At 34.2% G+C, this 16,720-nt stretch overlaps 1 protein-coding gene across 1 annotated transcript; it reads left to right on the top strand.

Annotated features, from left to right (window-relative positions):
* Nucleotides 1-13,732: 13,732 nt before the first annotated feature.
* Nucleotides 13,733-16,694, top strand: LOC139848757 (uncharacterized). Its single transcript, XM_071838457.1, has 6 exons — nucleotides 13,733-13,786; nucleotides 14,169-14,693; nucleotides 14,783-14,834; nucleotides 14,969-15,390; nucleotides 15,469-15,792; nucleotides 16,221-16,694. Exons 1-6 carry the CDS (start codon nucleotides 13,733-13,735, stop codon nucleotides 16,692-16,694), a joined length of 1,851 nt encoding a protein of 616 aa, XP_071694558.1.
* The last annotated feature ends 26 nt before the right edge of the window (nucleotides 16,695-16,720 follow it).

Consider the following 16,720-nt stretch of genomic DNA (forward strand, 5'->3'; position numbering starts at 1 on the left):
TTAAGATACACTTTGAGTGATATAGTTTATTGATAATTTAAGACTATATTTTAACAAAGGTACGAGTCACGAAACGTAAAATGCAAGTTTTCTAAATGTACGAAAGAATGTTCGAAAAACCAGAATCGGGACATAAGTCGAGTGATGATGTACGACTTATCGGAACAAAAATTACAAGTCAACTATGCACGTGAATTTAATATAATATATAATTAATTATATAAATTATATATTATAAATATAATTAATAAATATGTCGACAAGCGTAGGACAAAAACATTTGTGAGCTGTCATACCTTCCCATGCGATCGCATGGGAAATGGCTTGGGAAGCCATGCGATCGCATGGCACCCTTTTGCTGGCCACATCTATAAATTCGCGATTTCTGTTTCTGATTCATTCATATATCTATCTCTCGACTCTCTCTAAATATATATATATATATATATATTATCATTATTATTATTATTATTATTATTATTATTAATATTAAGATTATTATTATTAATCTTATTATTAATAGTATTAGTATTATTATTTTTAAGATACAAAAATAATAATATACATAAAATATTACGACGGAGTGATGTCCAAATGATTTCAAAACGAGTTTTCGAGCAAGCTAGAGCTAAGAAAATTATGGGCTATTGCCATGGAGGTTATGGGTAATGTTCATGGGTAATATTCGCAAGTCAAATCTAGTGTTTATCATCTCCGTTACGTCTACGTACTTTCCTGCAATATTGAATCACAATATTGATACGTGAGCATTCATATCTTATCTTTTATATATTAATTGTGTATCCATGTCTAGTGCTCGAGTATATATATTTATGCATGCATGTATGCTAAATTTCGTCGTTAAACAGTTTATAATGAATCACGAATTAAATACATATATTACTGGTAAAAGGTATATGATATACATATTTTTGGAAAGCTGGCGAAAAATCAATGACTTTTCATTTAGATATCGAATAGTTTCGATGAACGGATTAAGAGATATGATCAACTGAATTATGATTGATGTTAAGTGAAATTGCTTTTGAATATGCAATTAAGATTTAAACAACTTATTTACGAGATTGATAAAATGGATTTTTGAATATTACCAACCGAGTAAATGACTCCTTATATAAGGTATGTCTCGTTTTGTTGAACTATTGTCAAAATTGACTTTTTGAAACGACTTTGGATAACTTTTGTATGTCGATCTCGAGCATTAGGATTGTGATACACTATGATCTGACCTAGCTTGATAGACAATTATTGACCAACATATGTTCTCTAGGTTGAGATCTACGGTTATTTGGTATTCCAAGTTTCGGTCACATTTCGGTGAACGACTTTATGTACTGCTAAGGTGAGTTTCATTTGCTCCCTTTTTAATTGCTTTTACAATCTATATTTTTGGGCTGAGAATACATGCACTTTATTTTAAACACAATGGATACAAGTACATACAAAATTCTATACTGAGTTTGAACTGAAAATCCCTCAGCTTTGGTAACTAGTAACTGCCAGTTATAAGAACTGGTAGGCGCGAGTAGTTGTATATGGATCCATAGGGCTTGACATCCCCGTCTGTTCCAGGTATAGAAACCCTAGCCTGAACTATAAAACAGACGTATGCTATTTGAGTTAATATACGTTGGATTGCGTGTATTGTACATGTTGGTTGCATGTATGTTAAAACATGGGTACTTATTATAACGTTAAAGCTTAGTTACCAGGGTGCTCAATCTTGTAGAATCTTTTGATAAACGTTTTGGATAAAACAACTGAAAAATCTTGTGATCCACCTTTATATACAGATTATGCGAAACATTAAAACTATGAACTCACCAATCTTTGTGTTGACACTTGTTAGCATGTTTATTCTCAGGTTCCCTAGAAGTCTTCCGCTGTTTGCTTATATGTTAGACAAGCTATGTGCATGGAGTCTTACATGGCATATTTTTCAAGAAAACGTTGCATTCACCAAATCATCACCATGTATCTTATTTTGACTGCATTGTCAACGAAAGTACTGTTATAAACTATTATTTATGATGATTGTCTATATGTAGAAATCATCAGATGTCTAAAACCTTTGATTTAAATATTCATTTATGGTGTGCCTTTTCAAAAGAATGCAATGTTTAAAAAAGGTATCATATAGAGGTCAAATACCTCGCAATGAAATCGATGAATGACGTGTTCGTCCATATGGATTTGGAGCGATCGTCACAATTCTCATCTTTTTATCATCATCTTTATTTCGTTTATAACCCGAACAGTGAACAGAAAATAATAATTAGCAGCAGCATTTTGATCAGGTTTTGTAGCAGGTGGTGATTGCATGATGGTGGCCGGTGATTTCTATAAAGATGGAGGCCTGAAGTGGCAGTGGGGCGGTGATGGGTGTGGTGATTAAGGTTGACGGAGTGGAATTAGGGTGATGGTGTATGTGGTGATGGTGTATGTGGTTTTGTTGTGGTCTTGAGGGTTGAAGTGGGTTTAATTGATTGAAGAGACAGAGAACAATAAAACACAAGTGGTTCACATAATGCAGTTTACTTTATTTATAATATAGATAGATGATTCGTTTTTAAAGCATGTATTAATATTTATATATATGATTAAAAGTTGGCAAGTGTTGGTGATTGGTTGAATAAGATGGAAAACATAAAAGTGTTTTATTATTGCAAATGGAAGAAAAGAATCTTACAAGTTGTGGTGGTGGTTGATCTAAACCTGTATCACATGTATCTATAGATATATATTTGATGATCTCAATTAATGACAATTAACTTCTATTGATCATATGTTAAAGTTGTGACGACCTGGAAAATTTCGACTAAATTTTAAACCAAACTCACGAGACGATTTCATAATTCTGACATATTAAGCAAAATCTGTAGGTTGAGTCTCAAATTTTTTTTGAACTGTTTTCATATATGCAATTGACCTTCGACTGTTCTTGACGATTCACGAACAACTATTTGTAAATAGATACATATATATTTAAATATATATATATATATATATATATATATATATATATATATATATATATATATATATATATATATATATATATATATATATATATATATATATATATATATATTAATTCGAAATATAATTTGAAATATTATATTATTTAGTTATTAGAATTAATTTTATAAAATAAAATAAAATAAGATATAATAATGTTGTATCTTAAAATGAATCTATATCTATAAAGTATATTAAAAAAAAATATTAAAGGATTATAATACTCGTTTGATATTCCGATTAATATTAAGCACGTTAAATTCAAACTCATGTGATTTTAAAATATACGGTGATTTGAAAATGAGATTTTTATTGAGATATTTAACCAATACTGATTATCAACGGAGCACGAAATTTAGTCCATGTCATAAGAATATAAAAACGTCGGTAGGATATAGACAAATATTGCACGTTGTAAAAGAAATTGTATTATATATTTTACTGTTTTCTTTTTGACAAACTTTTGAAACTTATATATATCACTTTTGTTGTTATGCTTTCTTGAGTACCAATCACACCAAACCTATATCCCCACCACCTTTTCTTTTCTATTGCTAATCGTTTCATCTTTGCACTGGTAAATGTTATTATGGTAATAAATTAATATGTAATATGTGGCAGACAACACAAACACATGTATATATATCACCCGTATGTTTTCATTTGATTCCACATCAAAAACCTTTGGTTTTCCCTTGTAGCCAAGAACACCACCACCTTTGTTCTCTTTTCCATCGACTACCAACTTAACCCACTTGTTGCTCGGTTTCGATCACCACCCAAGAACATCCTTTCGATTGCTGTTGATAAGTTATGAACCCAACCTAATACCACCATGAAAGACAACCATCGTGAACAAACTTCAACCCAACTTGAAACCCATTTAAACAACCCAACATAACTCACCATCGAACCATAGTCATCAAACACAACCATCAACTTCACACCTTCGGTTTACCACCTTCATCAACCATCATCATCATACGAACAACTACTAAAAAGCATAACTCCATTTGAACGAAGGTCTGCTACAACTCAAACCCAAACACCTTTGTGGTTGTATTGCTTTCGGTTACTGTAACACCCGAGAAGTCACACCACTTCACCATCACCCAATTTATACGTTGATAAAACCTGCTACTCGAATGTTTGTGCTACTTCTGTTACTCGATTTTTCTGTTTCTATACAGCTGCAACTGCAGCTGCTATACATCGTTTATGTTAACGTTCCTGAACACCACCCCAAATGCCACCAACCACAGCCATAGTGAACCACTTACAAACCATCACCTTTCTTAGTTGTTTCCAACTCGACAAACCACAAACAACACCATCGAGACTCATCTCCAACAAATATTCGATTTCCTTCTGTTTCTATTACTACCAACACCGAACCTTTTTGCTGTTATAAAGGTTGTTACAGCTCACTATTTGAGTTACAAATTGAATGATTGATAGTTGTTATTTTACGAATTAAAAAATAAATAGAGGGGTCACGATGGGGACTACTACAACTTGCCTTTCTTTTTCTGTTTATCTTTTTATTTTTCTCCCTACTACAGCCGGTTCCCAGTTGTGTTATAGATCGAGATTTATACAAGACAAGGTGTGGGATTTAATTAAGTTATTTCTTTGGGCCTTCTATTTATATTGGACTGCTTTTGGGCCATAGCAAACCCAGCTGTTATTTGCTTTTAATCGAAGCCCAAGACCCTACTACAATAAACGACTTTCTACTGCTGCATGTTATTCATACTCGCTGAAATTCATTTTTTTGTCTTGGCTCTGTTAATCGAAGGGAGTTGGTGAATCACGATAATAGGGATGATTGATGATGTTGTTTGATGATAAGATGATGATATTAAGATAATGATAACGATGAGATGAGATGATAAAAGACTACGAATATGATGATGATGTTAAATGAATAGCGAATAATGACGATGAGGAACCATGATAACAATAATGGTGAAAGAGAGGGAAATTATGAGTTAAGATTATGATTATGATAACGATTAGAATAGTTTAATGATGGTGATGTTGCTGTGAAGAATCATGATGATAATAAGGTGATATAGAGATGGTGATTGGATGTTAATATCTCGGTTATAATGATTTTGATGATGATGATTTAGCAAACGAATGATGATTATGATTATGATCAGGTTTGATTTGTAGAAGATGAAGTAGACACAGATAGAGATATATATATATATATATATATATATATTTGTATTAGATCAGAAAAGCACAATTGGAGCCATGGTTTGGAGTGGGTGCTATTATCCGAGAGGTCCTAGGTTCGAAACAGGCCACGGTGGTTTGTTTTTAACAACAGAAACTGTTGGGCCGGAATACTTGTTGGGCTGAGTTATATTAAGTAATTATTCTTGGGCCGAATTATTGTTGGGTCGAGATATGAGTTATATGAATTTGTTGCGGTATTAAAACAGAAAGACATAAGCAGAGTAGATGGTTTGAGGGTGTTAGCGGGTTAGTGAGAGCTCGTGGGTTCGAGCCTAGTCTAAGGCATTTTATTTTTAGAAAAAGCTTGAAGGTAGTTTACTCATTTTAATTATTTTTATTATTATTAAAATTACAATTATTATTATTATTATTATTATTATTATTTATTATTATTATTATTATTATTATTATTATTATTTTTATCATTATTAAAATTCTCATTTTATTAAGATTATCATTATTATTAAAACTATCATACTTATTAAAATCATTATTATTACTATCATTATTTTTACTACAACAAATATTATTTATATAAATATATTTATTACACATCTATACTAATATTACATACTTATATAATCTTAAAGAAAATGTTACTCTTATATAACAAAAATTAAGTGTTACACAAAATATAAAAATACTATACATTACAGAATATTCTAAACATTAATATGTAAGAATTATAATAAATAATATATGAATTATTAATATAAAAAGTATATTAATATTAATACATAAACTTGTTTGAATATTATTACATGTTTTAATATATGTAACTGATATAGGTTCGTGAATCCGAGGCACCCTGCATTGTTCAGTTTCGTCGTATGCATATTTTTACTACAAAATATCGTATCGTGAGTTCATTTGATTCCCTTTTACTCTTTACGTTTTTGGGACTGAGAATACATGCGCTGTTTTTACAACTGCTTTATTAAATGCTTTTGAAATATATTTTTGAACTGTGAATACATGAAATGCTTTTATAAATGTTTGACGAGATAGACACAAGCAAAATATTTCTCGAATGAATTATTATGCAGACAGAAGTTCTGTGGAATATTATTGAATTATGTGGACATGATAATTGCCACCAATTGATGAATATATTTTCCCCTGATTATTATTGCTTGGTAACCTAAGAATTAGAATCGGGTATGACCCTAATTCACGCGAATCCTAAAGGTAGTTACCGGGTTTAACACCTCCACCCAAAATGTTCACTAGACGGAAGGGCTAGTGGGCGTGGTGTTTAGTACATCGAAGTTTATATATTTTACAGACGAGATGTTCTGTTTTGGGGATATTATTTATGCGCATTATATGTTAAGGTCGGTTACCAAGCCAAGCAATGAAAGCAAAGTGAATGTTATGTATCGAGAGAATGATTTTATACACAGGTTATGTGTATGTTATTTTTGTGCACGAGATATGTGTACGGTTATTTAAAAATTATGAGGCAACCTACGGGGGAGAAAAGGATACGAACCTACTCTGCCAAGCATTATGAAAAATGGTTTAGTACACGAGATAGTGTACTGTATTTAAATCTTGTGGTCTATCAAAATGATGAATTTTATTGTTTATAAACTTATGAACTCGCCAACCTTTTGGTTGACACTTGAAAGCATGTTTATTCTCAGGTATGAAAGAAATCTTCCGCTGTGCATTTGCACATTTTAGAGATATTACATGGAGTCATTCATGACATATAGATGTCAGTACCTCGCAATGGGACCAGCTGTTGAAGACTTCGTCCAGGTGGATTAGGACGGGTATCTACAAAAGTCAACAAAGTAGTACACTAACACAATTAAATATTGTATGATAAAGTTTACATATTCTCAATCATATGCAGTGGAAGACTAATAATACAAGTTGAGTGTTTGTTTATTTTTTATTTTTTATGTATATATATTTTATATAAAAAGAAAAAGAGACAAGTTGCATATCACTTCTCAATTATGCCAACTTTAAATTTGTCTACTACTCAAATTATGAGTCATACCAACGTGGGTTGGATTGGAACAAAAAAAAAAGAAACAGTAAGTTGGTTTATGTACTGTACTAGAAATTCAAATTTGAATATGGAAACAAACTTAGATGGTGTTGATGCATGTATATAAAGTTAAATTAATAGTAATTAAATATAATATAGTTTGTAAGTGGTTTGAGTTAGAAAAATAATAATATCCCATGAAATTTGCATCTTATATGATTTGATTTTGTTTTTGGCCGAGCATGATATTGGTGTGGCCACAATTTGTGGAATTTGTTCACAAGAAGTTAAATATCATAGTGAAACAATTAAATTAATATAAATATATTAATATTTATATATTATTAAATAATATAACACACATATTATAATTATAATTTCTCTCTCTATATATAAATTCATGTTAAGAATAAGTTTTATTATATCGTAAAATATTTTACATAATTAGTTTAACAACTAAATCATATAATATTTTATTAATGTATTTCAAGTTATAATATCCCTACATATCTATTTACAAATAGTTGTTCGTGAATCCTTGAGAATAGTCAAAGGTTAACTGAATCCATAAAAACAGTTCAAAAAATTTGTGACTCAGGATAACAGACTTTGTTTACCGTGTCTGAATTATGAAATCATTTATAGATTTAAGCAAAAAAACAAGTCGAAATTTTCCGGGTTATCACATGCTGACCAAAAAACAGGTTAGGATTTCTGCAATGGAAGTTAAAAAAACACAAACATGATCACCAAAAAAAGGATCAATAGGAGTTAAGTACAACAAACTATTTCACACACCATAATATAATGGTGTTATTTTTAATTGATGTTGTTCAGGATTTCTACAATGGAAGTTAAAAAAAACACAAACATGCTGACCAAAAACAGGTTACGATTTCTGCGATGGAAGTTAAAAAAATACAAACATGATTACCAAAAAAAGGATCAATGGGAGTTAAGCACAACAAACTATTTCACACACCATAATTCTAAAGGTTCAAAAAAATTAACATAAGCGTAGCAAGTTGAAGAGGTTGTAAATCATGTGATGGAAGTTAAAAAAACACAAACATGATCACCAAAAAGAGGATCAATGGGAGTTAAGTACATCAAACTATTTCACACACCATAATTCAAAAGGTTCAAAACAATTAACATAAACATAGCAAGTTGAAGAGGTTGTAAATCATGTGCATTCGAATCATACAAATTGAACCTATTATCAACATGAAATAGAATACCAAATACCTGTGCTGGTAAACCGAAGAGAGAAAATAGAGCTTGCCTTGCGATAGGAAAACTGGAATCAGAGTTCAAATTGGAGAAGAAAATAGAGTTGTAAACAAAGAAGCATGCTACTCATTAATGCCGGGGTGTCCAAGGTATGGAGAGTATGGGGCAACAATACCTATTTGTACAGATGATGAAGCAACCCCTCGTTTTCTCTTTTTTAAATAATATTTTCGGCTTGGACCGTTCAGCACTACCCTCCCGGTTCGCATATTTGGCCGGTCGAAAAATGGTGCAAATCGTGAGCAGTAACAATCTGCACACGTGGACGAATGGGAAGGCGTAGATTTCGGCTGTTATTAGTATGTGGGTAATTTCTCGATTAGTTTACATAATAAATAAATAATACGGTATTAAGAACACATAAGCAATCTTGGTTCAGTGGCTAGATGCACCTTTAATAACCTATAGGTCTGCAGTTCGAATCCCGGCCCAGACATCTTTACTTTTTTTAATTAAAGATTATGACGTTGCCTAAAAATTACTAATTTTAAAAATAAAATGAGTTTTTTTATTTGAATTCACATTTTATTGCTTTGATGTTTATCCGATTTATTTTAATCATAAATTTAGTCATATTTAGAACACAATAACATTAATGGATGGATGGTTAGGCGTCTCACATGGTTACCGGATGGTCATGGATTTGAGTCACGAGAGTTTTTTTTTCAAATTCTTTTCTTTTTTTTCTTTATAAAAATAGCCGAACTCTTATATGGTTAACCGCACTTCGACTGCAGCGAAGCGCGGTTGACCTTAAAACTTGTTAACAATATCTGATATTTGATTCTAATTTTTTATTGTTTCTTCTCGATAAATCAGGTATGTACAAGTCGGATAACACATTACATTTCTTCATTTGATAAATTTTCCACTACAGCCTACAGGTATGTAATTGCTTACACAAAAAAGGCAGTAAAATTTTGGTAAATAAATTATTATATAAATAAGGATGGAATAGAATTACATAAACCTATACTGTGTAATGACAACAAGATAAAAATTCAATATCAATAATGGTTTATGTTCAATAAGATTTGATAATGATTGTTGGTTTTTTGAAGTTTTATTGGATATTGGATTTTGAAGTATTATATAAATCTAAACTAATTAGATATGGTCTACTTTCAGTTTGTGTTTTTTTCCTAATATGCTTACTTTGACACCGTTATGACGTATAGAAGTTTATTTTTCATATGTGACTCATAATATATAATTAAAACAAGTTATTATACTCCTTTTATTTTCATCTTAGCTCGATGACATAGCAACATGATTGCAACTTGGAACTCAGGAAGCACTTGGATTGTTGGAAGGTGCCGGCCAAAAGGTTATACCAATAAATCATCAACGGGCATCTTTAGATGTCTAGCTTATGGTTTCCTAGATTAGATCAATTATCAAGTTATTGAATAATATGAATCTATGTTATTCCATTATTTTGAGAGAAGGATCGATGAACATTTATCATTATTCTGCAGTAATATTCATGTATTATTCGCTTATTTTGCCATTTGCTAATGTTGCTATTTAGTGAATAATATTGTTGCAAGGTCGCCGTGTAATGTCATTGGTTTATCATATCTAGGAACAATACATACAATTTACTTTCATATAGCACTAACAATACATATTCAATTGGATACTGTCGTCATTCATATGTTTATTGTTACCGAATTCAAAGGTCCTTATAAAATCCCAAAACTATATTGAATCCAACTTTTATGCATTTCGTAATCGTGGTATACTTACCATAAATATTGCTTTAGAAAATATACGAGAAGACTCTTTTTCACCATCTCATTGACACGTAGTTGTTTTATTTAAAATCTATTCATTTTTTTTAGTATCACGGAGCTTACGGTTCAGGAAACTTGGTGACAATGATTATAAACAATTGATTTTGTATTCATTATTAGCGCTTTTGATACTAATATTTTCAAAATATTTACTTTCAATACGAATACTATCAATAATCAAGAGTTTCGTTATTGTTTTCGTATCATATAGGCACAGCTAATCGATATCAATATTAACATTTTCGAATACTATTTTGTACAACTGTCATGCAATGCACGAGCACATAAAAATCTAGTATGATGTTTACAACGGATTGTTGATGTAATCAATACCAAGATTAGATTGATTCCAGAACTTTCTTGAACTTGGGAAATGAGGATTGACCACAAAAACACGTATGTCACTTCTATGAGTCTAGAGTTTGGCAAACGACTAACTTTTGTTTATAGGGAAGTTCTTGATATTTATACCTCATACAAGCCTGTTTACATTTTGGGCTTAAATAATAATTTACATAAACTAATGACACTACTCGATCTCTTAAATCAATACGATTTCATTCTATCAATGGTAAAATGTAAAGAATATACTTATAGGGTGTTTGGCTTAGCGATTTGGTGTTGATTTTTTAATTATTACGTTTACAAGTTGCAATTAATCTACTTAATAGTGTTTGGCAAATAAACGTCAAAACTTGATTTTTTGCGGTATGTGAACTCCAAAACGCGGTATCCCAACAGTAAGGGGAGGGTTACTGCACAGCAAACGCAATTCCCGATAATATTTCCCACCAAGTTACTTTACCTTTATGCCCCTATAAATAGTTATATGGTGTAATTGTTTTTTTACTAAAAAGTAAAAACCAAAAGAACCTGACATACTTTCTTCAAAGTGAAGCTATTATTTCACTTTTGTCAATCGTCACACAAAAGAGTTTTGGTTTTTCCATTAAGTTACTCTTACATGTATAGTGATTGATGGTGACAAGTCTTTTTGTATGGAAGCTTGAACCTTGTTAATGGAATAACAAATAATACTCTATAATGCATAAGAAATTAAGAATGCACACAATTATTTTAGGATTTTTGTGTGTGTTTATATATAAATTAGATTAGATGAATAACGAATGAAAATCTATATGTTGATACTTTGCCTATATTTGATTATGGATTTTATAACTTATTAAAATATATATATATATATATATATATATATATATATATATATATATATATATATATATATATATATATATATATATATATATATATATATATATATATATATATATTATTACATATATAATTTATTTCTTAACAAAGAATGTCCATTTTAGTAATTTTACATGTTAAGTTATTAAATAATTTGATTTTCCCTAACACTTATAAAATTGATTATTTATTTATTACGATATCAAACAACATAATCAAATCCAAACACTATTAAATTAAATCGCGTTTTGATACAGGAGATTATTTGATTTTGATTATTTAAAACGCATAATCAATATTCAAATCGGTAATCCAAAGGGCCAATCACCAAAATACCCATTTTTTTGGTCTTTTCTGAGCTGGTACCCAAAAAAAAAAAAACCATGACAAAATGCCCGCGCAAGGCGCAAGAGACCTTGCGACCTTGCGACTTGCGTCCTTGCGCCTTGCGTCCTTGCGCCTTGCGTCCTTGTGTTAAAAAATTAGGTCAAATATAGAAATCAGACACCACATACACACACACACCCCGACACTCAGCTCTTGCGACCACTTTGCGACCGACGGGGATTACAAAGAACCTTGCACTTGCGACCCCCTTGCGACCCGTCTACCCTTGCGACCTTTCTTCTGAGACTCACCACATCACCACCACCACCACCACCATCGCCAGCACTACCGCCATCAGTACATCTCACCACCATTACCATCACCGCCTCCATTAGCATCACCATCACCACCACGATTGAGAAAAAGGAAGAGAAAAAAACCGACAAAAAACGTGATCAATATGTCACAAGAACAGGTAAGTGTTTCCTTTCAACTATCTCCGTTCGATTACTCCATTTCTATGTCGAAAATGATATATAATTTTTGTTGCACACCAAGTGTTCGATGAAATGCTTCAACGAGCTTGGTGATGCAAAACTCACTTATAGTGTTGCTAGATTTGTTAAAGTTACAGTATTTGGAAGCTAACATTTTATAAAAACTGGAACACGATTGTTTTAGGGCTTAAAACTAGAATCTGGTATAGGCGCAAGGAAAGTCTTGCGTCCTTGCGTTTTGTCCCTAGTATCTGGCGCAAGGCACGTCTTGCGTCCTTGCGCCTGTGTGATACACGAGACGCAAGGTGCGACTTGCGTCCTTGCGCCTGTATTTTTCTTCTGAAAAACTGTCTGTTTCAGGGATATGTTGAGGCGAAGTTGACGATGAAGAATATGCTTAATGTTATACCTCAACTAAAGGCATCAATGACTGAGAATCAACAAAATTTTTTTAGGGGAACTTGTTTTGGTCTTTGGCTAGATCTTTCTTACACCGGCAATGATCCGGGCCTTGTACATGCAATGCTCCAAAGAAAGAGTGAGCGACCGATAGGAATAGATGAAAAGTACCCTGCTGATGATGAGGAAATATGGTTTAGTTTCCGTCCGAATTTCAAAATTAGATTTAGTAGGCGGGAATTTTGTCTCATCACGGGGTTTAAGTTTAGTCGTCGCACGGACATGGCACATTACATTCCCAGAAGTTATGATGTAGAAATACCACCGATTAGACGACGTTGTTTCCCAAATCGTAAAGTTAATTCAAACATTACAATTACCGATATCCAAAAGCTTTTATATGATGGTGCTGATTTTGTGGTTAGTGATGATGATGTCGTGCGACTAGCCATTATTTTGATTGTGGAGAGAGCGTTTATGGGTAAGCAAGGGATTCATGTGGTGAGCAAAAAATACCTATGGCTAGTCGAAGACTTTGCTAAATTGAATGACTACCCGTGGGGTAATCGTATTTGGGATGCCACTTACCCCGTAGTTAAAGATGGATTTCAAGCTCGGGAAAGTCAGTTAGAGGTGGGAAAGGGTTATACTTTGGTCGGTTTTATGTGGTCATTTAAGGTAAAAATAAACAAGTTTGGTAGATTTGGTTAATACCTCTACATTTGAATCGTATATTATTTTTTTATGCGTCCTTATTTATTTAACTAATTTTGTAGATTTGGATTCTCGAGGCATATCGACGAACAATTAAAAGTTTTGCCCACAAGACAGACAAAAATGGAGTACCGAGGGCCTTATTTTGGAAACGTTCATCGGCTGAGACTTTTTCAGTCACTGATTACCTGCATATACTAAACGTTATGGTAAGTGTTGTTTTTAACATAAAAGTTTTGTTGGTGCTGGAAGAATACAGAGTAAGGATTTAGGATAAAATGGGTTCTGTGATGGGCGCAAGATATATCTTGCGTCCTTGCGTGACCAAGGCGCAAGGTTCGTTCTTGCGACCTTGCGCCTGCACCTTACGTCATATCGCCAACGCAAGAGTAGTCTTGCGTCATCAGTAATTAGGCGCAAGGACGCAAGACCAACCTTGCGCTTGGTTACTGATGACGTAACACGCAAGGTTCACGGCTTGCGTGTTTGTTTCCGGGACGCAAGGTTTGTCCTTGGGTCCTTGCGCCTTCAGCTAACGTCTTATGGTCAACGCAAGAGTAGTCTTGCGTCATCATTTACGAGGCGCAAGGTTGGTCTTGCGTCCTTGCGCCTTTGGATTTAACTTTTGCTGCTGTTGTACAGGATGATTGTCCGAAGAATAAACGACCTTTTCGTACTCTGCATCCCACTGATGTTGAGAGTGGATGTCAATGGTGGTTAAAAAGTTGCCAATACTTTGATGGGACGGAAGTGGATGAGGAAGTTGAAGAACCTGTTGAAGATGAACCTGTCAATGAGGAACATGGTGGTGGAGAACAGTCTCAATCTCAATCTCAATCTCAGTCTCAATCTCAGACTCAATCAAACTTATCTACTGATGCAAAGGAATTATACATGTCTTTGGTGAAACGGATGGATAGGCAAGAGAAGGAGCTGCAAGAGTGTAGAACGCAAATAAATGATCACGAGAGACATATATCTGAACAAGAGAAACGAATATCAGAACAAGAGCAAAATCAAGATGAGGAGTTACTTGGTCGATCCTTCTCAGACAATGAAAACGACAAATCAGCTCAACGGATTAGACGTGGAATGAGAGATCGACGACCAACGCGTGTACTAAGCTCCCCTTTCACAACACCGGGATACAGAAAACCAATCGAGAAGGTATATCTTTAATTACATTTTTTTTACCTTAAACTTGCAGTTTTGTCATTAATTATCGAGAATAAACAGGCTGTGTTTGTTAAAAGTAGGCGCAAGGTCATGTCTTGCGTCCTTGCGCTTGTTTTGACAAACAGGCGCAAGGTATGGTCTTGCGACCTTGCGCCTATGTTACATAAATGGCGCAAGGTCATACCTTGCGTCCTTGCGTGTGTCGCAAGGGTTATCTTGCTCCCTTGCGCCTTTTTTCCTGACTTTCTATAATTCACAACTGTCAGATGATGTTGCTCGCAAAGTGAAAAGGCTGAGGGTGTCTGAGGCTGAGGAGGTTGTTAATCTCGATACTGAAGAACAGGGTGTTGTTGAAGAAGAACCCCACCCTATTGTTGAAGAAGATGTTGTTGCTCCGATTGTGAAAAAGCGTAAACGGTCGCAAAAGGATTGGGTTAATGACGAGGAAATTTGGTCGATGGTAGACAGGCTAGTGAATGATCAAGGAACTCTACTACCACCACCACCCAATGCTTGGAGAGACGGTAGAAAGCACGTTGGGCCTGCAAAAGATCCGAAGAGTATGGTGGATAGTAAGCAAGAAACGCGGTGCATGTTCATTTTTCAGAACGAAAATTTTATATACCTCACACCTGAGTTTTGGATCAGGTTACTTGGTCTTGGATATTCCGGATACTTGGAAAACTTAGTAAGTTGCTCGATTATTTGTTTCCATTCTTGGAAAACTAAGTAAGTTTCATGCTTATTTGTTTTATCACAATTGTAGCATATTGATGGATGGGCTACACTTATGTTGAGATATCGTCAGAGGGTTCTCCCCCGAGCAAGCCAGTATTCCACTCCTATTATCCCGACCGACTCGTTTGCGTGTAGTTCTCGATGGACTGTCATGCCATTGGGTTTCCTTTCTAGCCTTGCAGCGTTTCAGTCCTATTATGATGATACACAAAGGGAGGAAGAGAAACGGAAAGAAGCGGAGAAAAGAGGAGAAGTAGCAATCACAGGGGAGAATCCACCTGATTATATGTATTTGATTGGATTAGGGGATGGTAGTGATGAGCTATATCCATCCTGGGCCTATTGTGATAAGGTATGTTTTAGTTCCCAATACAAATTTTAGGTTTTGAAGTGTTCTGGAACAGGCGCAAGGTTAAGTCTTGCGTTCTTGCGCCTGGTGTTTTAGGTTGGACGCAAGGTTGTCCTTGCGTCTTTGCGTCTGGTGTTTTGAGGTGTTCTGGCACAGGCGCAAGGTTCAGTCTTGCGTCTTTGCGCCTGGTCTTTTTAGGTGTTCTGGCACAGGCGCAAGGTGTGACTTGCGTCTTTGCGCCTGGTGTTTTAGGTTTGACGCAAGGTTGTCCCTGCGTCCTTGCGCCTGTTGTTTTTGGTTGACGCAAGGTTGTCCTTGCGTCCTTGCGCCCTTTAGTCTTGCGTCCTTGCTTCCATTCTGCAGGCGCAAGGTATGGTCTTGCGTCCTTGCGCCTATTACAGTTTAGCTAATATTGTGTATGTTTTTTGCAGATTTTGATCCCCGTTCACTTTTACGATGCTCAACACTTTATTCTGATTGTGTTGAACTTGGAGGAACAGAAGATATTGGTGTACGATAGTTTGCCCGGTCATGTTGATCAAGAAATTGTCAAGCTCACCAAAGATCTGGGAGATCAATTGCCTGTATACTTAAGAGCAATTGATTACTTTAACCAAAAGCAAGACTCCCAGATTGTTGACTACTTGGAAAACAAGGAGAGCATCGAGTTCATGACCGTGGCAGCACCAGTCGTGCCGGTGCAAGGTGGAAGTAATGGGGACTGTGGTGTTTGGGTCTGCATCCATATGGAGAGGGTGATCTTTGGGTGGGATGAAATCCCAAACATTGGAGATCCTAAAAAGGCCGCAGAAGACTACAGAGTGAGAATGGCCAAGACCTTCTTTCGTGCACGCTTTGATACCCAAGAACCCCCACCAAAAGAGAAAGCAAAAGTTGGTAACTGAGGTTTTATTTTGAAAACTGTAGTTAA

The sequence above is a fragment of the Rutidosis leptorrhynchoides genome, chromosome 5 (genome assembly GCF_046630445.1).
Source record: "Rutidosis leptorrhynchoides isolate AG116_Rl617_1_P2 chromosome 5, CSIRO_AGI_Rlap_v1, whole genome shotgun sequence".
Taxonomy (NCBI): domain Eukaryota; kingdom Viridiplantae; phylum Streptophyta; class Magnoliopsida; order Asterales; family Asteraceae; genus Rutidosis; species Rutidosis leptorrhynchoides.